Raw genomic sequence first — 26,733 nt, 5'->3', positions numbered from 1 at the left:
CAGGCAAAATTGAGTTGGGTATTTGAAATAGATCATGGGTGTCCCTGGAATAGAAGCGAAGGTCTGGTTTGAGTGAGATTTTTTTCCATCTGATAGTTTTCCTTTACTCCTGCCATTTGGTCTGGGGACCCCCTAGCTCTAGTCTTCCTGTCTTCAGTGTGTCCTTACGCTCTGGCATGCAGAGATGCCAGATGTGGTGCATGAGATACTTTGGAATTGGAACTTAATCAGGTACGAGTCCTGTGGCCAGAGGTCCCCTAGATGTCCTGAGCCCGGATGCGTCCTGCCAGGGAAGGAGGCAGTTACGTGGCGTCTGGCTGACGTGTGCGTACTGCACGGGCTGCCTCACCAGGTTGGGCATCTTTGTGAGTGCGGCTGCTCACAGGTTCGAGCCTGGCTTCTGTTAGCGCTGGTGCCGGCCGCTTGCTAGAGGTGGACGATGGTGTCCTCATCCAGAAGGAGCAGGGCTTTCAGGACCATTAAGACATTTCTTTTATTCCATGCAAATCTAAGCTTAACACTCCTCCTCATCTCTTTATTAGCTCTTTCACAGCTCTTGATTCTCTTACATCAGTGTTTCACTGCAAGCTGTATCAGACCTGCATTTGTAGCGGAAGAAGCGTCCGTGTATATGTCAGGTGTTAGAGTTCTAAGTCTTCTCACAGAAGTTGGATAGGAATTCTGCTCTTGGTATGCATTTCAAACAGTATGCTTCCATGAAATGTGCTGATTTCCTCTTCTGCTCCTTCCTCTTGCTGTACTAGCACGGAAGGTTCTTATTAAAGGTTGGAGCACATAGGAAAGGAACTCTATAGAAAACGCACAGGAAGGAGGCTGGAATTGAGCCCTGTCGATTGACAAAGCGGGCAGGAGAGCAGGGCATTCTGCTAGTTCTCTGTGCTGTGTAACTGATGCTGTCAGGACTCAGTGGCTTTACAGCAGCGAGCATCTGACTCACGGCTTCTGTGGGTCAGGAAGGTTCTGTCCCCGGGCTTCTCTGGATGTCAGGCTTCTGCAGGGGCGGTGTGGCCTGGGGCTGGGCGAGCCGTGCCCTGTTCCTGTCTGGCACTGTGCAGGAGGCAGGCTCCTCCCCATGGGCCTCTTCACACAGGGCCTTCGGTGGTGCCCTCATGCCAGGGGTGTGGGAGAGGGGCGCACAGAAAGCTCCTGCCTGTTACGACCCGGTCTCCGCAGTCGGACACCCTCTCTTCACTATTTTCTGTCTCTCGCGAGCAGGTCAGTGAGGCCAGCCCACACCGAGGGGAGAGAATTAGGTTTCATCCTTTGAAGGGACTGTCAGAGAATGTGTGGACTCTTTTTAAACCACTGCGGGCATCTTCCTGGGTGGGGAAATGTCCGTGTTCTCAGACTTATTTCTTAGGAACGCATTGCAGCCTGTTCTCTGGAGACTGAGGATGTGGGCTTCACTGGACCGAGGTGTTCACCCACTGGTCCAGCTGTGAATGAGCCACAGCCATGTACACGTCCTTCCCTCGTGGTGAAGTTGCCTCTGGTGTTACCCTAGCACATGGTGTGTAGGCTGTTCACTTATACTCTGCTGTCATGGAAGAGTTCATTCAACCTAATAGGCATTTTCATAGAAAAGTGACTTTTTCTTTGCAGGCTCAGACACTTCGTCTTGTGGTCTCTGTTACAGACTGTAGCTCCGCATGTGACCTAGTGATCCTTGATTCCGTTACACAGTCGTGTGATGGTGAGACCGCTCTTTTCACTAAAGCGTCCAGCTGGAAGCGGTAGATGGAAGCGACGGGGGTTGTCCACTGGCTTCCACTTACTCTGGTCTCACTCAGTCCTAATAGGCTTATAGGAAGGCTCTTCTGCCCTACCCTGTCCTTTCGGGAGGAGACCGTCCCTATGTAGGATCTTAATGACTTCTGGAGTTCATCCTTTTCTGAACTCCCCAAACGGGAAGGTCAGAATGCCCTTGGGAGTTTTTATACCTGCACATGTGCGCGCACCTGTGATTTTATTGTTGGCCTGATGCCAACACCTGCTGGCTTCACGCCACTCGCACCACTAATTGGGGTGAGTGAGTGCAGGAGGGGTGAAGGGTGAGATGCTGTGGGGGGAGGCAGGGAGAGCTGGTTTCTAGTGTCAGGGGCGAGGGTGCATGTCTGTGAGCGTGTGTGTAAGAGCGTGAGCACGTGCGAGGCTTAACGTGTTCACATCAGGAAAGAGAAAAGGGACGAAGAGAGAAATGCAGACGAGATTGGGCTGCTTCTCCGTTTGTCCCTGAAATGCTTTCTTTAAAATGCGGGAGGAAGCTTCCTGTGAGCACTGGCCACCAGGTGTCGTCAGAAGGCTGCTGTGGATTTGTTTTATTTTGTTCTTAAAAAGTACATGAAGGTTTGAAAAGAAAAAGGAGAAGAGTGTTTTGATTGCTGTCTTGTAACTTTTAAAAGAATTTTAAACCGAAGCAGGCACTCTTGGTTAGAGCAGGAACATTCTTCAATGACAGATTCTAGGTGAGGGAAATTGAAGATCATAAAGTTACATGCGGCTCACTTTTTTCTTTCTTTGCTTTTTTTCTCTTTTCTTTTTCTTTTTTCTTTCTTTCTTTTTTTCTTTTTTTTTTTTAGTCAAGGAACAGCTAGTTGAGAATTTGGACGGATAGATGCTATAAACGGAATTGCCTATTTAAAAGTCCTTGTGGGACACTGAGGCTTTGTGTTGAGTGGTGATTGATGGATTTGTATAGGAAACAGACGCCTTAAGATTTGGTTAAATAGTATATCCCATTACTTTGATGTAAATACCTCCTAAGTATTTACATCGGGGAGGATAGCGGAGACGCACTTTCTTCCTGCAGACCAGTACCCGGCCTTTCAGAAGAAACCAGGGTCAGGCCTGCCTTGCACCAAGGGCTGGCAGTGAGCCCCTTAGCGGCTCTGCTCCTGTGTTTTGTTTCTGAGAGAATTAAAGGTGCTTTCTGGTTGCCTTTTGAATAAATGTTTGTTGAGGGAATGAATACAGTTTTTCTCCAGAAAAATGAGCCCTTAAACCGTTCCGTTTGGGTGGGGCTTGAATTCTCTCCCCCGTCTCCACTGGCGATTTGGTATTTGTTCTAATAATCTTTCTGATGAAGGCTTTTCTTTTTAATTTATATTCGCATAAACTTTCTCGTTTCTGTTTAATCCCCTCTAGATCACTTGAAGATATTAATTAGATCATCTCGCACTGACATCTTCCTGGTTCTGGGCCTTCTGACGTAAACTGTTGGAAGGCGCTCTGCCTGTATAATTTCTCTACCTGTGATGTGTGCTGCGTTCTGTAAGCGTCCCAAGTGACTCCCCATCGACACCACTGAGCACATTCTGACTCTCCACTCACAGCCTTGCGTGACGTGGTCTTGTGGGTCCTCTGCCTGCGCTGTAGCCACCTGGCCCGCTGCCGGGCCTGCAGGCCTGCGCGTGGGTGTGGAGTGGCTTCGCGAGTCGCGCCCTTCCGCCTGAGCTTGTCACCGCACCTGCTGCTCTGTCAGAAAATGGAAACAGCAGCGTTAGTTCCCTCGAGGTGGAGCTCAAGGGATATTTCTGCTCCTTGGGCCAAATGTTCTGCTTGGAAGTACGATTCCAAGTGTTTATACAGTCCAGTCTTAGTTCCTGTCATCGACGTCCCTACATGTTCTTGTGTCAGAGTCCTGGGCATGGATGTCACATGGCTCCCGACGGAACCGGAGCCTGGCGAGGGCAGAGGTGGCGGTTGGAGCTCCGCGGGTCCTGTCGTGTGCGAGCCGCTCAGTATGTACTTGTTGAGTGTTTGATGTTCTTTCTTGATACGATGAGATGTTGCATTATGGCATTACTTTAAAAAATCAGTTGGGAAATAGCAAGTATAAAGATATTTTCTCCTTTTGTGTGAGAGTTTCTGGAGCCATGATATAGAGGATAATAAAGGGTCTCAGTATCGTGCTTCTGCATATCAATGCAGTCACTCTCTTGTCTCCAAGCGTGTTAGTCAGGTGCCATCATTACAACATTGAGTCTGAATAGATGCACGGGTCTCTTGTAAACCTACGCATCTGAAGAGGAAACTCCTGCTCCTGTCCACAGTGAAGGTGGTAGCAGTGCTGAGTTGGAAGAGGAGGAGACGGTGGACTCACCCCTGAAAGGAAGAGAATTCATACCATTTTAGACAAAGCATTAAAAAACGTTAAACGGAAGATATATAATGGGCGTGTTCAAACATGTACACATACAGATGTGTACACATGTTGATAGAATAGTGCACTGAATTTCTGCATGGCTGTCCAGCCTTCGTGGTTACCCACCCATGGCCTTCTCTGTGCCCTTCCCCCGGACTGTTTTAAAGTGTCTCCCACTGTTTTCACTTTATCTATAAATACTTAGAAAAGAGACATTTCTTATATCACAATGAAGTTTGTTTATTCTAGTACCATATATGTGCTTGGAATTGTTCTAGGCTCTTGGGATATAAGGGTGGAAAAAATAAACAATACCCTCACTTTCTGTCATGGGGAGAGAGAAAATAAACCAGACTTATAAATAACCGGAACAGGGAAAAAAATTGATGTCATCAAAATGTAAAAGTTTTGCTTATGAAAAGACAATAAAATGAAAGGGGAGAAAGTATGTGTGAAACATGTATCTGACAGATGATTACATTCAGAACACATATGTAAGCTCGGCAGTAAGATCCGCAGCCTGCACTGGAGGTGGGCAGAAGGCTGACAGTTCACGAAGCACCTGACAAGGTGTTCAGCACCGTCACTAGCCATCAGGGAAATGCAGGTTAAAGCCATAGACACCTACTAGAATGACTTCCATTTAAAAGACTGACAGCATCAAATACGGGTGAGAATGTGTGGAGCAGTCAAAACTCTCGACATTGGTGGCTGTTGAAAACAGGACGGCCCCTCCAAAGGTCCTTGAGCGTTGCTCACAAAGTTAGAATGCACATCAGCCCCCGTGGTCCAGCACTGCTGCGCCTGGGTATTTGCACAAGAGGAATGAAAACGTGTGCTCATGAAAAGACCAGAATGTTCAGAGCAGCTTTATCCTCAGAGCCGCAGAAGGGGGAACAGCTCGGGGGGGGCCGTCTGCAGAGTCGCGGTGTGTGCGCACCAGGGCGCTGCTCAGCACTGGAGTGGAACTGCATCGCTCACACGTGCAGCAAAGCCATCACGCGGAGCAAAAGAAGGCCGGCTCTCCTTCCAGCACAGGCCTCTTGTCCGGCTCCATATATGAACTTCCAGGACAGGCAAGACTGAGGCCTTGCAGGAGGACACTGGGCAGTGGTTGCCTCAGGGAGGGGGCGTTCCCAAGGAGGGGGGGGGTGGGAGTCAGTTTTCTGGAAAGGTGGCGTGCTATCTGGCCATAGGTCCTCGATAGGACCACCCACGAGGGACCCCTTGCAGGTGTCTCTTGAGGCTTCTCTTTCTGGTGCACTGCTCTCTCTGACTCTGCCCTGCAGGTTCGCTGCCCCTCCCCTCTGTGGGAAGACTTCCGGGCTCGGTCTGGTATCCCCGGCCCTTTCTCCGGGCAGTGAGCTGGACTCCCCTTGTTGATATCTCGTCCCTCAGGGATGCTTGTCCCTTGGTTTCTGATGTCCAAAGTCTTATGCTCTTGTTTCCTAGATTTGTCTGTTTTTTTCTTTTTCGGTTGTTTCATGCATGAGAGTTAATCCAGTCCCTGTGATGAGTCTTCTTGACTAGAAATGGATGTTCTAGAAGAGGGATATTCAATATTTCCCATTAAAAACATTGTCTTACCCTTTACCATGTGTTAATCTCTGCTCTAATTCCAGTATCTACAACAAAGAATACTTGGCATATAGTAGCCACTGGGTGAAGTTTTTGGAAGAGATGCATGATTCATTTTCCTCCTCTGTTATTCTTTAGTTATGAATGTTGGATGGCAAAGCCAATGCTTTATTTACAGGTCCCTTGTCCCTTTTCTAAGAGGTCCCTTGGAACCACTGGTTTCTTGATTCTTTATAAACAGTGAGTTCTGAAATGAAACTGGTTTGGGAAATGGGTATGTGCTGAGGAATCCTGTGGTAGGGAAACTTTGGTTCAGACTTGAGTTTCCTAAATATATTTGACTGGGGATATATTTCCTTGCCTAAACATCTATTAACCTCTTAATTTGTATTTTCTGGATCATATGCTGGAGAAATGGTAAATACTTTGTACGTGGAATAAAACTGTATGTTATTGTGTTCTAGTACAGTAACAAATACAAGATGTTTTTGTATCATAGATCATATATGACAACTTCTGTATTTTTAAGCAGCTTTATTGAGATTTCACATACAGTGCATGTTATCCATTTATGGGATCATTTAATGGGTTTAAGTATATTCACAGACATGTGTGACCATCACCAGAGTAAGTTTTAGAACATGTCCATCCCTCAGAGAGAAACCCCGTGTCCTTCAGCAGTCATCTGCTGTGTCCCTCCGCTCCCCTCCCCTCGGCCTGAGGAACCACTCATGGGCTTTCTGTATTTGACATGGGCCTATTCTGGACGTTTCCTGTGAAGGAAATCCTATGGTATGCAGTCTTTTGTAACTGGTTCTTTCACTTAGCGTTTCCAGGGTTCGTGCATGCTGTGGCAAAGGTCGGTACTTCGTTCCTTCTTGTGGTCTGATACTCCCTTGTATGGATATGGATGTGCCACATTTTGTTTTAATGTTAATCTGTTGATAAGCGTTTGGGTGTTTCCACCTCCCGGCTGTTACGAGTAATACTGCCATAGACATTTGTGTGCACGTTTTCACGATGACCGGTGGTGTCTTTCTCTTGCGTGTACACCTAGGAGCAGGATCGATGGGCTGTATCCTAACCCCTCGTCCGGTCAGCTGAGGGTCTGCAGCCGGTTCTCCAGAGTAACATCGTCAGTTTACACCCGCTTGGCCTCGCGCAGTTCTCACCCCGCCGCATCCTTGCCAGCTCTTGCTGTCCTCTGATGCCGGGACTCTGGCTGTCCTGACGAGAGTGAGATGGTGCTGATGATGATTTTGATTTGCATTTCTCTAATTACTGGTGATCGAGAATCTGTTTTTGTGTGTGCTTTTTGGCCATTTGTGTATCTTCTTTGGAGAAATGTATATTCTCCTTTGCTCATTTAGAAATTGGTCTGTTTTTCTATTATTGAGTTGTTTAAGAGTTCTCTCTCTATTCTGGATTAAGTCCTATGTCAGATGATTTGGAAAATGTTTTTTACATTTTATGAGTTGTTTTTTCTCTTTCTTGATCGTGTTAAAGCTTATGGTCATATGAAGTTTTTAATTTTGATAAAGCCCAATTTAGCTACATTTTCTTTTGTTCATGCTTTTGATGTCATGTGTGTGTGTGTGTGTGTGTGTGTTTATTCATTTCCCACTTTTAGCAGAGTCAAAGCAACAGCCTTCATTTGGTTTGTCATTGTTATGAAAAATAGAATAGTTAAAAATAGTTATCATTAGCTTTGAGGCCCTAATATATGATGGTTTTTTAGTCACATCAAATCAAATAGCATTTGGCTGTAAATTCCAATCCTGGTGTAAAGTAAATGGAAAATGATATGTTTTAATTGAATTAAATAGCATAATGAAAAATAAAATCAATGTTATTGATTTTAAAGCATTTTATTCAGTGAAATTCTTTTTTTCTCCCCAAAGTTTGCTTCATTAATCCTGCTCTCCTGCCGACATTTCCGTTTGTCATTAACCTCAGACAGTATAGCAGGCCTGTTAGATGAGGAAACTGGTGACAGACAGTGGGGACGGGGGTGGTGTGAACCGGTGAGGGGCAGTGGGGACGGTGGCATGTGAACGGGTGAGGGCAGTGGGGACTGGGGTGGCTTCTCACGGGCATCAGGCTTTGAGCAGGAGCAGTGACATGGACGAGACTGTATGTGTTGTTAATTGGGGTCTACTTAGGAAAATCGTGGTAAGGCTCTTTGCTGTCGAGGGGGAGGATGAAGCATTCGTTCTTAAATTCCCTTCCTTTTACCCTGACCTCAGGCTTCTGTGGGAGGCTACCGAGGGGAAGGCCCGACTTCCTGGCTTGCCTCACAGCAGTTTGGCTTAATGTGTTTCACAGATGAGGGTCGGGGGGTATCACTGAAAAGAAATTTGACCAGAGGGCTTCTCTGTTTAAAATACAGTAAACTGAAATGTGCTGGTAAAGAGAATTGAAACATGGGAGTATTTCTGCGAGCTAGTTGAGAACACCTTCAGTCAGAGATGCCGCTTCCTGAGTCGACCGTGTCCCCAGATCTGACTGCACACTCTTTGCGAGGACGTCACCCATGGGATCCAGTTCATCTCAACAGAAAGGAAATCCTGACGCTATGATACCTTTCTCATTCAGTGTGTCCCTTTATGTTGGCTTGTGGCCTGAGTGATGCGTGTGGTCTTTCTGCTCAGAGGTGTAATGCCGTGTCTGCTTCCCTCGCAGGTGACCGGCCGGCTGAGCCGCCCTGACGCACGGCGTCATTAACGATGGACACTGAGAAGAAGCCGGAGAATGAGGAGGATGAAAACACAAACCGAGAAGCGGACGACTCGAGGAACGTCTCATCTCCCCTTGTAGATTGTGGGCCCGTATTTGATGTGATAGCCAATTCCTCTGAGAATTCCGCAGGCAAGAGAGGTTTTTCCGAATCTTCAAACTTTGGCAGCATCACTGTGGGGCAGGGTGGAAATAAACATGCTTCCAAACGAATGAAATTATCAGCTGAGGCAGAGCACCTAAAGCGTGAAGGGCAGGGCATTGGTGGGCCGGAAGCTTCTGAGAGCACGGTCCCGGACGTGCACGTCCCGTTGGGCGGGACTGTGAAGGAGAGCCTCGTGGACGAAGGCCCCCACGGAAGCACCTGCCTCCCCAGCGCCTTCTCCCCTCCCGGCAGTTTCAGCACCACTGATGCTGCTTCTCTGAAGACAGGCTCCGAAACAAAGTCTGCTCAGGAAATGGTTTCCCTTGACCCGGAGAGAGAATCCCCTTTGCCCCTGAAGGAGAATAGTGTCAGCTGTGCCGTTGGGAACGTGAATACAGTTCTTAAGTGTGACACATGCGGTCATGTGTTTTCCTCCTGCCCTGATTTGGAAAAGCATGCCGAGTGCCACCTGCAGCCACCGGGTGAGCATGCGTGCCGTCACCGCGGCCACGAGGCAGAGAGCAGCGCGGCGCTGCACACGCACGTCCGGCAGGCCCACGGGCCGCAGCAGCTCTTCTCCTGCGACCTCTGCGGCTTCCAGTGCGCGGAAGAAAACCTGCTGAACGCACATTATCTTGGCAAGACACATCTCCGGCGTCAGAATCTTGCCGCTCGTGGAGGATTTGTACAGATCTTAACAAAACAGCCCTTTCCTAAGAAACCTTGTTCCATGGGAGCCAAAAATGTCCATGTAAAACCAAGAGCTTCTAAACCGTTAGCAAAGGCTGGTGATTCGAAAGGATTACGGAATGTCGGAAGCAAATTTAAGGATTTCAGAGGGAGCATGTCTAAGCAAAGCGGAAGTGGCAGGGAGCTGCTTGTCGAAATGGTGGCATCCAAGAGTACTTCATCGGAAAAAGTAGAGATTGTTGAAGAAAACGTAACTTCTCTTGGCAGAGCTCGAAATCCTGAAAACCAGGGTAAAGCTAAAAAGTTAGCTTTGGTAAACTCAGAGGGTCTCTTAGACAAATTGGAATCTACCAGAAATAGCCTACAGGCAGTACACGGTATCAGCGCAAGCTCTAGACCCAGACCTGAGCGAAACATCCTCATGTTGGGCGGCAGCTTCCGTCGACGAAGTGGCACTTTTTCTTTAAAAGGCCAGGCAAAGAAAAGGTTTAATCTGTTAGGAATTAGTAAACGAGCAACTACTGACGCCCAGAGGGCGTGTATGAAACACCTGAGAGCCCAGGTGAAAACCTGTGACGCAGAGTCTGCAAGCAGGCGTGTAGGAACAAGTGGCAGTGTCCGCAGTCTGTGTGTGACTTCCTCAGAAACGAGCGCCCCGAAGCAGGACGGAAGAGGCTCCCATCTCACCAGCTCCTTTGCCTCTCCCGCCGCGAGGCCGGCTGCCGGTCATCATATGTGTCCTTGTACGGACTGCGCCCAGGTAGCCACAGAGAGGACAGAGCTGGGGGCCTGCGGGGAGGAGTGCCCCCCCGGAGAGGTAAAGGGCCGCTGCCGGGAGCGTGACTTGTCTGGCCCGTCAAGTAGGGACTCAGACCAGCGTTTGTACCACCACCAGCACCCGCACGCCGCCGCTGTCCTCAGCTGTCAGTGCTGTCCGTTTAGTTCCGAGAACGAGCCGCGTCTCAGAGAGCACATGAAGGAGAAGCACAGTCTGTGTTTTCTCTGTGCGCCTTGCAGTCTGTTCTTCTCGTCTGAGGAAGACCTGGAGGAGCACAGAACAACTGAGAAGCATATTCGTTTATTGGTTCAACCAAAGACTTCTCAACCACTTCACAATGATTCGGTCTTACAGTCTTTACCCTTAAGTTCTTTAGAATCAGAAAATACAAAAGATTCTGCGAGTGAGTTGGGTACAGCAGCTCAGGAAGACCCCGCTAAGTCCAGGGTGAACCACGGACATGAAGTGAGGCATTCAAGTAAGCCTCAGTTTCAGTGTAAGAAGTGTTTTTATAAAACAAGGTCTTCCACGGTTCTCACAAGACACATAAAACTGCGGCATGGTCAGGACTACCACTTTCTTTGTAAAGCATGTAATCTTTATTCATTGAGCAAAGAAGGCATGGAGAAGCACATTAAGAGAAGCAAGCATCTTGAAAATGCCAAGAAAAATAATATTGGCTTAAGTTTTGAAGAATGTATCGAAAGGGTGTGTATAGGTGCAAATGATAAAAAAGAAGCATTTCACGTGTCTGGGACTGGACGGCTGGAAGGCCACGTCGAAGGCACGCAGGTACAGGAGCACGTCAGCCTCGAAAGGAGCGTGCTGACTCCCAAGGACCTGTCCCAGTTCGGCGGGATGACCAAAGAGGGGGCAGTTGCTTTGACCGCTACCCCAAAGAGAGGGAGACCGAAGGGTAACATCTCACGGACGTGTTCTCACTGTGGCCTCTTGGCCTCTAGCATTACAAACTTGACTGTTCACATTCGACGAAAGCACAGTCACCAATACAGTTACTTGTGCAAAGTGTGTAAGTATTACACCGTAACCAAGGGAGATATGGAGCGCCACTGTGCCACTAAGAAGCATAAAGGACGGGTAGAAGTAGAAGCCAGTGGCAAACAAAGTTCAGACATCATTGTCGGCCCCGAAGGGGGTCACCTTGAAGCCTGCAGAAAGAATGCCACGTCAGCGGTTTCAGGGGAGCCCGCTAACAAGTCCGCTGAATCAGATGCATCCGTCTCAGAGAAGCCAGTAGCAGAGCATGGAAATCCAGCTGAAGTCAACTTGGAAAATGAACGTCATTCTGTGGATGGGGAGGCTGACTGTCATCTTGCTGGTAAAAAGGAACAGATGTTTCTGGGACCAGAGGGCCCTGTCCAGCAGGGGGACACTATGGGTGCAAGTGATAATAAGTGTGTACACTGTGAGTTTAATGCCCACTCTTCTGCCTCTCTGGAGCTGCACATAAAACGGAAGCACACGAGAGAATTTGCTTTCTATTGCATGGCCTGCGATTACTACGCTGTGACCCGCCGAGAGATGATGAGGCATGCGGCGACAGAAAAACACAAGGTGAAAAGGCAGTCTTACCTGAACTCTTCGGATGTAGACACACATTCTGCAGATGCGCCCCAGAATATCATAGTACACAAAGAGCAGCATCAGCAAAATTCTGAAGAATATCAAGTGATTTCAGACCAGGCCTCTGAAGAAATTCTGAAATCTAAAAGTACCGCTGATTGTTCCGTTTCGGATGAGAATACAAATCTGGATGTGTCTAAGGTACTCCGTGCCCCCAACTCTGTAGAAGTTGAGACTGAAGAGGAATCTAATCTCAGTGAAGAGCATTCCTTTTGTGAAACTTTCCAACAGCCCCTTGCCAACGAAAAGGCTCTGAAACAGGAGGATGTGGTGTCCCTTAATATTTCCTCTACGTGTGGCTCCCCGAGCAGATTTCAGAGTGAAAATGCAGGAAGCTCAGCTCTGGAGTATGAAACAGTCCAGAGAACCCACAGCGTGCTGAAGGACGGTGGGGGTCCAAGCCCGCGTGGCGAGAGCGACCTGGGACATGTGGGCCAGACTGCAGATGAAGCCCTTAGCAGACACGGTTGTCCCGGAGGTCTGGGGGGAGGGCCTCCGGCTGAGAGCACCGTCCCTGCTGTGATGACAAGGACGAGACGGCAGCCAGACCTGGAGAGCAGCGGTCCGAACGACGTCGGAAGTGTGCCGAGTTCAGAGGGCTTGAAAGACGCCCAGGACGACCCCATTCTGGAGAGCAAGGAGATTCTGATGAATCCCCAGCATGAAACTACAGTTATCTTGGAAGAGGATGGTCCAGCTTCTGATAGCACAGTTGAAAGCACTGATGTTTATGAAACTATAATCAGTATTGATGACAAAGGACAGGCCATGTACAGTTTTGGCCGGTTTGATTCTTCCATAATAAGAATAAAGAGCCCCGAGGACGGTGAGTTGTTAGACCAGTCTGAAGAGGGTCTCCTAACAACGGGCGTGAGGACTAGCGAGTCGCCCTTAAAGGACTGTGCCCACGGTGTGAAAAAGAAGAAATCTGAAGGTGGTTCTTCGGGTGAATCCACACGGATTCGTTGTGATGACTGTGGCTTCTTGGCAGATGGCTTGAGCGGACTCAACGTGCACATAGCCATGAAGCACCCCACGAAGGAGAAGCACTTCCATTGTCTGCTGTGTGGAAAGTCCTTCTATACTGAGAGCAACCTGCACCAGCACTTGGCCAGCGCCGGCCACCTGAGGAACGAGCAGGCCAGTGTGGAGGAGCTCCCCGAGGGGGGGGCCACCTTCAAATGTGTCAAGTGCACGGAGCCCTTTGATTCAGAACAGAATTTATTTCTCCACATTAAAGGGCAGCATGAAGAACTGCTGCGAGAGGTGAATAAGTACATAGTGGAAGACACTGAGCAAATCAACCGCGAGAGAGAAGAAAATCAGGGGAACGTCTGCAAGTATTGCGGGAAGATGTGTCGCAGTAGCAACTCGATGGCCTTCCTGGCGCACATCCGCACTCACACAGGTAGGTGCGCCTCAGCAAGCCCGTGGTTCCCTGGGGGTGCGGGCGAGTGATAAAGTCGGGACAGGGGTTCCCCTGGGGACGTGGAGTCCCCAGTGCGGGTGTGCTGGCCTCCCAGACCCCGCCCCCGGCTGCGCGGCTCCGGACGTCTGCGCGTGGCAGTGCTGACGCCTCCAGAGTCGATTAAGCCTCAGTGATTCCAGGGCAGGCGGTTTGGCAGATTTCGTTTCGTTCCATCAGGAAGCCTTGCCCCTCTGATGCCTCCGTTGGACTCCCACCTCTGAACAGCTCTTCAGTTGTTGCTGAGTCCTCCTTGTTTGGTTTTCCAAGGTGGCTGCCCAGGGACACGTGAGATGGCTTTTGAGGAATGAAATAATACAAATAAAATAATAATACAAATTTTCTTAGATTTTGGGGGACTTAAAATTATTCGTTGCCAGATGGTTTATTTTGGAAAGTGTTAACTCCTGGGCAACGAGGTTCTTCCGTCAGCAGCACAGTGAGTGAGCACCTTCGAAGTTTGTGGGTCCCGGGGATTTCGTTTTCATGAAGGCAACACCTGATTCATTGCCTCTGCTCTGTCAAATGTAGGGTTCTGTTTTAATGTTTAATTTGGGGTGGGAATTTTTTAAACTTTTTTTTTGTGGAAAATGCATAAGCCACTGTTCTAAATTTATGTAAAAATTCACTGCACTGTTTCTATAAACCTGCCATACATTCTTTATTTTAAATAGACAGCTTTTCTAAATCATTGTGCTCTGCTTAGACAAGTTCTGTCTCCATGGTTGAATTTATGAGTGGATTTGAATAATAAATTCACATTTCAATGAACATATTTTCATTAAAACTGTAAGGTTTATTTTACTGTACTTTTAAATAATGGCTTATTATTAAAGCTATACTTTAAATTCTTGCAGTTTTTGAAACTTGGTGCATGGTTACAAGGAGGAAGACAAAAGAGTGTGAAACATTGTTAGTTTAGGGAGATTAAAGACAGATAAAAGTTTCTCACTGAAGAAAGTAACAGGACAACGTGTATCAGATTAATCTAGGTAGAAATAAACAGGGTACCCTGGTCCTGACTCTTCCGGTAGGGGAGCTGCTGGTGAACAGTAAATCCAAATTCTGTTTGTGGGCGTTACCGATGCCTCTGTCAGCACTGTGCTTGGTGGCTTACTTTAGGAAATGATCTGGGTTTTAGAAATCAGGTGTGTTCACGTGTGTAGAAAGTATGTACTTTCTTAGTATGCCCTCTTAAGGCAGATAAAACTGAATAAAACTAAGAGAAGGATGCTAATGGACCTCCTTTTAGAATTCTTCGTGCAACTGTCTGGTCAAGACGTGTTGCTTATAATTGATGTGTCCATTACTTGAATTCTCTTGTAATTATAGTCAATAAGTCTTGTAAATGTGTTAAAGCTCACTAAAAGCATACAAATTCAAGAACAGAGTAAGGCTAATAATTTAAAATAATCAATGTAGGCATTTCAGCACTTAATTTCCCTTGTGTGTTGATAGCTGATCATTCTTAATCCATTAAGATTTATTTAGTCGTTTACAATGCAAAATAGGTTTGCACTGGTCACTTGTGCCATTTGAAAACGTCCACTAGGTTAAGTGCAGAATGTAGTCCATTAGTCTTCCTTGACTATATGTATTAATTGCATTTAAAATCAAGTTAATGTGGATGTGAAAGTGAGGTAACTATCAATATGTGACAAAGTAACCCTACTTATATAAGTTACATCATTGATTGTAACATTTAGTAAAAGTTAGCATACTTTTTAACATCTTCTGCTGGGCTTATCAGCGAGCACATTGTTACAGTGTGCCCAAGCCCTCCTCCCGACTTAGAATGTCAGTCCTCGCCTGGCAGTTTTGCAAGCCACTTTTTGGGGGATGTTGCTCTCCCAGTTTTAATCTAAGGTTTTTTCCTTGGGGCATCTTAAAATGAATTGCTTTTCTGATCCTTTGCTTATGTCCATGAAGTAGTAATGCAGGGGCTGTTATTAATGGTTAACTGGAAAAGGGCTTCCGCTTCCAATCCCTGTTTTCATATTTGGTGATTTACTCTCTATTTCATGTCACCTTTCCTTCCCATCCTTAGCACGATAAAAGCACCACTCTAAGAAATAAATGAGTTTTGGTTATCAAGAATTGTAGGAAGAAAGCACCCCGGAGCTTTCCTGTGCCTTTGCTGGTATGGAGTCGTCAGCATGACCAGAAAGGGCAGTGTTGCCTTTCCCGTTACATTACGAGCCCAGAGGCAGCGGTGCATTTTCTGTCTTGCGTTATTCTGTTGATTAGAGCTTTACTTTCTTATAATGCGGCGGATGTCATTCAATTAGAAGACTGTCTGAAGCCCTTCATTTGGTGCTCTGAGTACACTGGTCACTTGTGCCATTTGGAAATGTTCACACGCAGAGAGGTGGGGAGCTGTGTGACCTCACTAGCATCTGTGCACGAAGTGTTGCACGTAGTATCTGTCTGGAAGTTTAGAAGCTGAATCAGCTTGAGAAGAGGCGGTCCCCCGACTCGGAGCCCCCGCGGGGCTGGGCGCGGGTCAGTGCTGGGCTCGGGGCCCCTCCGGGACCTGGCTCCTGACGGGAGGAAGGACGGAAGTGTTCAGTGTTCCGGGAGGGCATAGAATGGAGGCAGTCGTTGAGAAGCCCCAGATGATGGGTTCTACACGGCATACTTCATCCTTTAAGACCTGAAGTTTTAATATCATGTTTTAACTGTGGTTGTCACCTCCAGGGACACCTCACAGCATGGGCTGATGCAGAGGAGTGCCCGTGTAGGTCTGGGTGAAGAGTTTCAGTTTTAGAAGTCTTTGGAATTCTTTTGGTAAAATTGCAAGGTGTCAGAAAGCTAGAGTCCCTCTTGTTTTTCCCTTTCAAAACCTCAGAGGGGCGCCTGGGTGGCCCAGTGGGTTAAGTGTCCAACTTCGGCTCAGGTCATGATCTCACGGTTCATGGGTTCGAGCCCTGTGTCGGGCTCTGTGCTGACAGCTCAGAGCCTGGAGCCTGCTTCCAATTCTGTGTGTCTCTCTCTCTTTGCCACTTCCCTGTTCCCATTCTGTCTGTCTGTCTGTCTCTCTCAAGAATAAATACATATTAAAAACTTTTGAAGAAACAAATCCTCAGAGGCCAAATTAAAAGGAAAAAAAAAAAAAACCCCAGGATAATGCTGTTCCCAGGAATGGAACTATTTAAAGTAATATTGACAGTTTATAAAAGTCACAATACGCTTGTGAGAAAGATAAATGGAGAAATAACATTAATTTTATAAATTTTGCCTCATTAACAGTATGCCCGGATTCATCTTGGGATGTGCATAGCAAGCTTCAAGCTAAAAACATATTAGAAGATAGGAAAAAGAGGACTTTTTTCCCCCCTTATGTAGAAAAGTATGATCTCGAGTTCCCTGGAATTTTTATGGCATAGAAAGATGTGAACACAGTCTGCATCGAATAGAAGATGTGAAAAATACTCAGGACCGCAGTGGTTTCTGCATGAAAGCTGTCAGCACCTAGCAGTGATCCCTGGGTCCTGGAGGAAGAGAGGTTGGAACTGGGGAGCCTCGTTGAGTTCCCTGCAGGGCCGTGCCTGGCCCCAGGGGCAGGTGCCCTCCCTGGGGCAGTGCCCGGGGCGCTGAGGAGACTCAGCCACAGGGTCCTGCGAGGCCTTTCTCCAGCATCGAAGTGCAGCTGTGGAGAGGGCTTTGTTTTCTTTGGTTAGAGTCCCGATGTTACTGTTAATTAATAATTTCCTAATTACCTGATTATCTTGACTGCATTTCAGTTTAAAGTACAGGTAAATTGGTTCTCCTCACTCTCTTCTTTTATGTGTCCCTTTATAGAATTCTGCCTCAGATGAGATGTTTCCAGGTAGTGATAAGCTTAGTTTTATCAGAACCATTTAAATAAACTGTAGTTTCTAATGTGATTGATAGGGTGTGATCACTGCGAGCTGTGGCCTCAGCCTGCTGTTGACATTTAAACAGATAAAGCGACTGGATCTAACCATTCAGGTGCTAAATAGATTCTGAGGCTGCCGCAGCAGCGGAAGTATGAAGAGGTCTGGCTTCGTTGTCATTGAGCTGTGAAGTGTTCACCCTGGTCTGCCCGCGCTTAGTACTGTTGACTTTTTTATTTCTGTTAGAAGATTAAAATTAAATGCTTCACTTTTTTTGTCAGCTTTTGGGAATTAAATTGAAATTTAAGACCCTAAAATTTTTTACGGAGTGCTTCAATTTCAACAGAGTATTCTTGGAGGATTATATTTTTCAAGGGCACTGCACAAAGGTTCATTGATCAAATGTGATTTATTGCAATTTTTTTTATTTGAGCTCTTTTTGTATATTTATTGAAGTTCACATATTTCATATTCTGTCTAACTATATTGGAAGAGGTACTTCACCAAATAGGTACCAAGCATGATATGAAAGATCTGGAAACATATTGTACTGATTCAAGACTGTGATTTTTATGATTTTGATCTATTTGTTTGAGGACTTAGTGGTTAGAAAGTTGAAAAAATGGTTTATACTAGTTACACTGAAAGGAACGAGTATTGCTTCTCGCTCACGTGGGCACTGATTATCTGCTGGGGCCTGTGTTCCAGCCACAGGCCGTCTGATCCCAACGCTGGGTTTGTCGACTCTGAAATTAGTTTGTTTTCTCAGTTTTGAGTACAGGTTAACCTTATTTCTTTATGAAATTAAAAATAATTTGTTGGTACCATGCTTTTAATGATGAAATGTTTGTTCTTGAAATCAATAATAAATAAAAGGTCAGAACCTCCTAGTTTGCAGACTCATCACAGATTTTTGACTGTAAAGTGATCATAAAAGCAGATAGCTTATCCATTGGATATTCTTACACTGTGTGCTACTAAAATAGTAATATAGTGAATCACTTGGGATAAATATCAGAAAAAAATCTGAAATGCCACTCTTAATGTGAATAAATTCAAAGCTGCAGAAGTAGGAGGAAGGGAGGGGGCCACTGAAAAATTTATTTGATGATAAATATACTTTAAAAAATATCAGGTACCCTGTATGAGTTTGTGTTTTATAGTGTTCCATTTTAAATGATGAGCAACTTTCAAAGTTATTTTTGTGAATTGGTAGAAAAATATTTAAAATTACCTAGCCCACCTGATGTGCTCCGCACTGCTCAGAGGTATCACGTTGGTCTTTAAATCTTTGGAGTGTTACTCCTGAAAGTTAGGAACATTCCCTGAAACATTAAAGTCTTCTTGGTGGAATAATTATGGAATGCAGGTCTATTCAAGTTAGAAAGGATTGTAAGTATTCCATTTGGGGCCAGAAATTTCTAATCGGATGAAAAGTATGATTTAAGATCTAGGCCTCTTTTTAAACTATCTGTAATGTGTTATTCAAATTCGAATCATATTTTATGTTAAATTTACTTAGGATCAAAACCATTCAAGTGCAAGATATGCCATTTTGCAACAGCTCAGCTTGGCGATGCCAGGAACCATGTCAAAAGGCACCTTGGGATGAGGGAGTACAAGTGTCACGTCTGTGGGTGAGTACATCAGAGCCCCTGCCCGGAGAGCAGGGACCACGTGCCGGCGGCCATTGTTTCCGAGTTCAGAACTGAGCCCAGTCAGAGTGGCTAAAATTATGCATGCGCACCCTCCTTTCCATTGTTATGGTAAATTCCTTAAATACAGTTATGACATTCTTCTCCCACTTCTAATCCTCTGCTGAAGATGAGCAATTTTATGGGCTACAAGGTCAATTTGAACCTGTAATCTGTAAATTGACTAAATTATAGGATGTTCATTCACGTTGCCAGAGAGAACTGTAAATTCTATTTAAAGACATAAAAAAAATACATAATACAGCTTTAGGAGTGTATATGTATTTTTTTCTTTCGCCACACTGCGTTAATTTTTCATCACGTTGACGGCTGGATACACTGGACATACTGCATGAGGAGAAGAAGGAGAAAGCCAGGAAAGACTTAGTTTCAGACAGCTGGTTACTGATCGCAGAGATGAGGCTTAAATAAACAGCATGTAATGTATGTGTCTGTGTAACTCCATTTCAAAACTTGCCGTTTTTGGTTGATGGCTCTTCCTCTAAAGAATCGTTACTGGTGCTAAACTGTCACTCAGAAGTGTTCGTTTAATAGGAAGCACGGAGACGCCTTAATGCACAACTAATTTATTTAGCAGAAATGTTTACAAGGTTTTAAAATGCCATGACACCTGTGGTATATCATAGGACATTCAGAGCTGGAGTTTAATACCCTCCCTCTGGTTAAAAATATATTGTAATGCTATTATGCTAGAGAAATTACGTAATAAGTGCATCATATGAAAACACTTTCTCTGAAACCTGAGAAACGTGCAATTCTTTTGGCTGATTCCCTGAGTACTGCAGACTCAATTAAACTCTGCGCCCTGCACATGTCCTATTAGGTTTCCCTGGTCAGCGGAAGGCTCTTCGGGTGGCGCTACTGGCTAAATATCTTTTAGGCAGAAACGGCTCTACTCTGGTGGGGCAGTAATTTCATCCCAGGGTGCCATTGCATTTTTTGACCCTTCAGATAGTTTTAAAAATAACTTTGCAAGCAGTTTTGTTAACCACGGTCCGTGATTTATTCATTGGCAGAATTGGCGGTTCACTGACTTGCAGCTAAAGCGAATGAAGATGAACCTTTGCCCTCGAGCCCCCTGAAGATCAGTGGGGGGATGAGTTGTGTTGCTGCTGGTTTTAGCTGCAAGGGTTGAGGGCCGAATGGTTCATTTTAATTGCTCCAGGTCTTGGAATTTTACAGGATGTCTCGTTTATTGTTTTTCCCATGTGAGTTGTAGGAAAGAGGAAGGCCCTGACTCCAGGGAAAATTGGCCGTTAGATGGCACTGAGCAGCTTCTTCCTCGTGTCCTCAAAATAAGGAGGCAGGTTTTGCATGTTCTGTTATTAGAAATCTAATTCCGTCCATTTTCTTATTAGGGTTACTAAGTCTTGGGAAGGAGAAGAAGAAACTTTTTCAGATCATAGGTTCTGTCCTAAGTAGCATCAAAAACAGTGTGGGTTTGATCGGCTTTGATTGTCCTTTTTAAACTCACTTGGCTAATTGCTTGTTGGCACACATCACTGATGTGCCATGCTCGGTGTCTCTGTATTTGATTCCCAGGATGAAGAGTTATAAATACACACACACGTGTCGAGTTGTGTGCTGAGGCCTCAGAGTCTGCGCGCGCGTGTGTTTGTGTGTGTGTGTGTGTGTGAGAGAGGAACACCATCTAGATTCCAAAATTGTTATCTTTGAGAATTATGTCATTGAATTTTATTTGACTTTGAAATAATAGTTGTCTTAATTTTTTTGTAAGTGAAATTTGATTTCAAAGTTATAGCACAATAATTTTTCTCGGGTACATATTTTCACAGTGAAGATTAAAGTTCTGAAGAACTGTAGTAAACCCAAGCAGGCCTGTTGGTCTGTGGAGTCGGAACAGAGCCGTAAAGAGTGAGAACCGATTCAGGGGAAAGAACAAGTACTGTGGGGCGTTCGGTACGTCCCGTGTTTCGAACGGACAGGGCGGCGTGTAGGCCGAACTTGAAGTGAGGAACGCGACAAGAAGCAGGAGCGGGCTCTCGGGTCCGCGGCGCCAGCGCTGGTACGTTAGCATGAGCGACGCCGACAATGCGTTATCACTGGTGGCTGAGTAATCCTGGCGACGCTCAGCGGACCTGTTAGCTCCCGGACGTACGCAGCTCGTGCTGCATTTCTTCATCAGCTTTAATTGCTACAAATTTTACCTTTTAAAAAAATCGTGCTTTAAAAGGTGAAGTGATCTTTCAGGAACATTGACTCTGTAATTTTGTCACCAACAGAAGGTCCTGCACTGTGTTTTCTTTGCTGTAGTGCTTAGTATCTTCATCTCTGCTTTTAGAATTCTATGAATAACCTTTTCACTACCTGAATTGCAAGAAAATAAACTGTTTTTCATGTAGTTCTGACTAATAATGTATAAAAACAATGGAGCAGACATTTAAAAAATGAAGTGATTACTCACAATGTTGTCTTATTTTGTCTTAGTAACCTGCTTTTCTTGAAAAAAGCTCATGCTTTATAGTGAAATTGATGGAAATAACAAACCGTACATTTTGTTGAACTGAGCCCAACACTAGGTTCTTTGTAATTGGTTTTTCCTGTCTTTATGGATCTTTCTGGAAGAAGGTTGTAGACGCTTACCAGATATGTATGTTGTGTCCTTTGACTAAAGCTTGCCTGAAAGGTTGTGTGTTAGCTCCTCCCTTAACAAAGGCTGCCCTTTCAACTTTTGTTTCAGTTGTTTGGACCTACAGTGATTTTCCTTTGACTCTTTAAGCTGGATTTTAAGATACTTTTCTCTACCTCATCAGTGAATCTTAGCTACAGTGTATCCTGGGTTTGAGTTAGTTTGACAGAAATAGCTGCATGTGGTAGAGGTCTAGTTCCTGGCAGGTAGCTGGGGTGCAGAGTTCAGGGTTTGAGTTTCGCGTGTTCCCGGTTTATGTGCTCGTGTTTCGGTAAAAATTTGGAGAATGCGTTGCTTTGCACTTCTTGTTTGAGACCCTGTTACTGATCACTTCATTTAGAAGCCTTTTATTTTACTTTCACTTTTAGGAGGAGGAGTTTTTTGAACAATACAGTTTCTCAATGTTTTCTTCCATGGGAATGTGATCTCGAGAGGAGTTTTACAGAGTATAGGTGTATTTATATTCAGCACAGAATGGGTGGTTCACACGGCCACGTGCTGTGGATCTGACAGGGGCTCGTGGGGAGAGAATACGTCACAGAGCATCTCTGTAGACATAAGGTAAACACATCTTTCACTACATTTGACTACCAAACACACAACTTGAAATCTCAGTGGCTTATAGACCCCATGTTTTGTTAAGTCTGTGTAAATTTGAGGCCCTCTGTGTCTGTGTGTATCCACCGTGTAATGGTGTGTGTGGCTCCATCATAAGTAAATAGTCCTGATGCGGTGCTGCGGTTTGGCACACACCTCACTTAGCATTCGCGTCGTTTGTTGATCTCACAGCGTCATGATGCTGTTCCTCTCGTGTGTGTCATCCCCGTTGTGCAGGTGGTAAACTTGACATTAAAAGTATTTTGGTGACCGAGTCAAATTATGCGCCAGTAAGAGCAGACCACTGTTTTCTTACTTTCACCTGTCCCTTTATTTTTTAATTTATTTTTATTTAAAACAGCTTTCTGCTTTGTGCATTATCTGTCCCTTTGGTTACTGACTTGACTTTGTACTTACTTTTTTCTCTCTAGGTTGTTTCCCCCAGAATGTAATAACTGTAACTCGCCTCCTCTGAGCCCCTAGCCACTTTTGTGTTCTGCTTTTGCTCAGGTTTATTACGTTCTTTTGAAAACTCGCTTGCATGGTATTTTCCCTCAACATTCTGGAATTCAGTGTTCTTGTGTCTCTTTTTCTGTTTCACTTTCTCACATTAAAGCCTTGTTTTCAGTAATTTTATTACTCTTCCCCATTGTGTATGTGTTGATAATTGTTTGCAGCTGAGTGGTTACAAATTGAACATGGTATAATAGAATTAAGTGCCGAGACAGGTGAGGATATTATTATCTTTTCATTAGGACGAGAGAGGTGACGATTGATCAGCTTCGGTTACTGTTTTTGTTTTTTATGATCATTTACTTAGGAAAAAAAGAAGAGTAGCAAACTAGTAAGTAGCCTGTGATTTCCGTGACCCTCAGAAGTGCTGGCTGACGGCTGCGTGCCTCGATTCACAGAGACCCCAGAACGCACAGTCTGGGGACTACGTTCTTTTCTGAAGGACTTGCTGGTCTCTGGTCTTGAATCTTGTGTGTAGAGTTAAGCAGTGAGTAGAACTTACCTAATCGGGAGAGAATAAGGGCCTTTTCTTAAGTCTGTTACATCCGCGTTCATAAAAAGATTCTAGAGATTTTCTATTGTATATTAATGTGCTTATGAGCTGTTTATTCTTATTTGGTTCAAGAAACCTTAAATAGAAAGTTACTAATGCAGTAAAACTCTTTTTTTTTTTTTTGGTGTGTGTGTGTGTGGTGTGTGTGTGGCATTACCTAGTTTTTGTGCATTAGAAGGGATCTCTGTGTAGATGATTATAATGTCACTTTCTGACCTTTGCAGCTTGAATAATTGTAAATCATTGCTTCATAATGTGTCAGAGAATGTCTGTACTAGGCAATTAAATGGCAGAATATAATAGACCAAATTATTGCCTGTCATGTTTTCAACAACACAGTTAGTATTTGAGTTACACTTAATCATTACGTGCATTAGCAACTTCATTGGAATCCAGCTTCAGGCTGAGCATGAAATACATTACATTATTTAAACCTCTAATGGTACAAGTCATTTATTTGTGTTGAAGTCTACAACACGCAGAGTTTCATAAAGCAAGGAGCACTTGAGAGCTTAATTTATCCAAATCAAAGTCTAAATGCAGATAAACACAAGTGGCAAAAATTAGTAATTTTTATAGGCTGGAAATATTTAAAAATACATGGTTGTGGGTAATTGTAGGCAGCAGGAATAAATTAAAATCACTATTTTTAGTCTGTTCTGAGAACTAAAGCTGTGTATACCTAAATCATTAAAAGCACCATGGAATTGCATTTTTAGCTGAACAATTAATTACACGCATCATATCTACAGATGTATCCAGATAACATAAGCATTTGGTTCTGCTGGTTGTTTTGGTTAAAAAGATATAGAAAGAGTTTGTTTTATGGTCTGGCATGAATTATGCTTGGAACGATGTAAAATGCAGCATCTTTCAGTTTTGTAAAAAACTTAAATTAAGATTCAAATACTCTCATTATAAAGGGTATATTACACATTTTATCTATATAATATTTTGATGCTTTGATGCTTTTTGTTTAATGATATATTTTTGCCCTTAGTTTGAAGTTTAAAAATGCCACGTAGTGATTACTGTCTCTCTTCCTGTCAGCGAGGAGTACAGAATTAACAGTGTTAGTTCACTCCTCTGGTGCTGCCGTCCTTGAAGTCCCGTTTCATAAATGAACATTGTCTTCAATTTTTTATATACAAATCACTTTGTATTTTGAACGTCTAAAAGCTATCTTAGTTATAATGTTAAAATGAAATGCAGTCTTTCTCAGGCATGATTCTAGGGTATTTCCCAGGGAGCTCTTGTAAATCCAGCTCAGAACGGGGGTGAGATTGGGACAGTGGGGACAGGGAGAGGCCTTGCCACCGCCGCCGCTCCCTGCTCTCGGTGTGGTCGCCGTGTGTCCTTGAATTTTTGTCATGGAAGAGTGGGTCATAGGTTTATTTCAAGGCAGTGTGTGTCATCAACCTATATTGAAGTAGAAATACAATATACATTGTCATTTCTTGGTGTTGTAGTTGAAGACATTGGCCTAGGATCTTTCTCAGTGAAAAACGTGTATCTCAGTGACTTAAATCATTTTTGCTTTATTTGTACTTTACAATGGTTTCGTGCTGACTTTAAATGCAGTTGTGGGTTCTTGGATCCTCTTGCTCTCCGGATCCACACAGTGGAACGTGGGCGATGGGTGTGGGGTCGCGTCATCTGGTCTCCTGTGCCCGTCCTGGGATTTCTCTGGGGGGAGGGTGCTTAACCTGGTCTCCCCTTCCTGCTTCCTGCTCATGTGTTTCTGAAAGTCTTTACTTTCTGAAAGGTTTTGCTCCTTGGTCGGTCTGAGCCTGAGTAAGAGGAGGTGTTGGAAACGTAGAGAGGAGGGAAGGCTGACCAGTGCTCCGGGTCTTCACTAGTGTCCCGTCGGGCACATTCTTGGGAGTCTCCTCTCTGTGCAGGCCCAGTGACCAGCTGGGCCAGGGGCCTTGCTGTCATGTGCTCCAAGGAGGAGACACAGACATGACGAGGGACACATGAGGTGTAAGAGCAAGGGACAGAGGTCCACGCGGAGTGGTTGGCTCTGCTTAGGACGGCAGGGAAGGCCTCCTTGAGAGGTTGTGTCTGAGTTGGGTCTTGACGGATGAGGAGGTGTTCACAAGGCTACTTTGGACAGTGTTAGTAGATGGAGCAGGAGAACACAGGTGGCGAAGTGTGAGAGCAGCGTGGGAATTCCTGAGTGTAAGCGGCTGGTGGGGCGAGTGAGGGAGTTTTAAAATATTAAATAGACAGGCAGGGAACACCAGTATGTGCCAGTGTAGTCAGTCTTCGGGCTAAAATGACCCAAACAATACCTGCTTCCAATGGAAGGAGAAAGCTCGGGGAAAGGAAGGAGCGTCCAAGCCTCGCTGGAGCAGTTGGGAAGGTTGGGTTCCGTCCGATGGCCAGCTCTTGTGCGCGGGCCAGCGCGAGTTAGGTAGGTCACCAGGGCAGCCCCTGTCAGGCGGGTTTGAGTGCCGAGCACCTGCCAGGAAGGTGGCCTGGCCAGAGCGGATCCAGTGCAGCAGGAGGACCTCCCTGGCGGGTGGGCGAGGTGGGTGGGGCCGGGTCACAGACCTGTGCCTCGCTGCCTGCTGAGTGCTGGCCTCTGGGCCACTCCTTTTTGACTTGTCTGCTGTCTTCCAGTTTTCTGGACTGTGAGTATCAGGAAGGGGAGGAGGTGGAGAGCCTGCTAGGAATCAAGGGGCAAGGGGGTCAGCTGCAAAGTTATTTTTATGAGAATTTCACTGTTTGTGATTTCAAGTTGTGGATACTTGTGGTGAAAACAGATTGATCCCAGTTCCGTATCACCTGAGGCAGCATAGTTCCAGGTAATAGTTGCAGGGATGTAGAGTCGTGTGGCCAGGCTGCAGATGTCCGTGTGTTGCTGGTGCCTTGGACGTTGGTGTTGCCGTTGTGTTTCTGTGTGCAGGTCACGTGCGTGGGAGACCGTCAGCGTAAATACTGGTTAGTGATGTGCCCCTGCCCCCACTGCTTAGTCCCTGGGTGCCTTTCTCGCGGGCACCCCCGGGCTCTGCCCTCACTGGGCCCTGGACACTTCTGCTCCCCGTGCTGCCCTCCTTGTGGGACTGCAGCAAGAACCGCACAAAGTGCTCGTTCCGGACGCCCAGAGCGCCGGCAGCAGCGGTTCCGGGCAGCGTGTGCTCCTCTCTGGGTGGATGAATTTGTAGAACATTGTTCTTGTATTGCTGTTTCCATCTGATTTTAAAAAGTACCGTTTACTGCTGAGGTGCTGCCGGAGCTGTTGAGCTGGACCACAGGGCGGTGGTCTCGAAGGGCTCCCAGAGAGTTCGTGGGTGTGATGAGCACAGGTTTCCGTGTGGCTCTTGAGCAGCTAGACGTCCCCCCCCCGTGCTTCCGCCTGAGTGTCAGCTCTTCCTTCCTGCTCTGTTTTGGAAGGTGCTGCTGTGAACGGAAGAGGTGGGAATGGCCTCATGTTAACACATCTGGTAACTGTCATGATCAGAAGTAGCAAATAGGTGTGGGTTTTTACTGTCGTGGCCGGTCAGTGCTTCAGAACAGAAGTTTGCACTCGTCTGAAAAATTGGAATGTGTTTAAATATTAAAAAGATATTTTGGTATCTCCCAATGGAATTTGTTTTAAAAACAGCATTTTAGAACTCACACTGTTGTCTAATCTCTGTGGT

The 26,733-nt window shown here is 45.6% G+C and overlaps 1 protein-coding gene across 9 annotated transcripts in view; it reads left to right on the top strand.

Annotated features, from left to right (window-relative positions):
• The window catches only part of ZNF407 (zinc finger protein 407), a 473,145-nt gene that overhangs the window by 17,529 nt on the left and 428,883 nt on the right, over positions 1-26,733 (top strand). For all 9 annotated transcript variants that reach the window (XM_029921740.1, XM_029921735.1, XM_029921742.1 and 6 more), the window contains exons 2-3: positions 8,426-13,144; positions 18,581-18,695. In XM_029921740.1, the coding sequence (XP_029777600.1) occupies positions 8,470-13,144; positions 18,581-18,695 (4,790 nt within the window). In that variant the 5' untranslated portion in view covers positions 8,426-8,469. The remainder of the gene's footprint in view (positions 1-8,425; positions 13,145-18,580; positions 18,696-26,733) is intronic.

This window comes from Suricata suricatta, chromosome 14 (genome assembly GCF_006229205.1).
Source record: "Suricata suricatta isolate VVHF042 chromosome 14, meerkat_22Aug2017_6uvM2_HiC, whole genome shotgun sequence".
NCBI classification, from domain to species: Eukaryota; Metazoa; Chordata; class Mammalia; order Carnivora; family Herpestidae; genus Suricata; species Suricata suricatta.
Note: the sequence above shows the minus strand (reverse complement) of the source record. Positions and strands in the feature narration are given on the sequence as shown.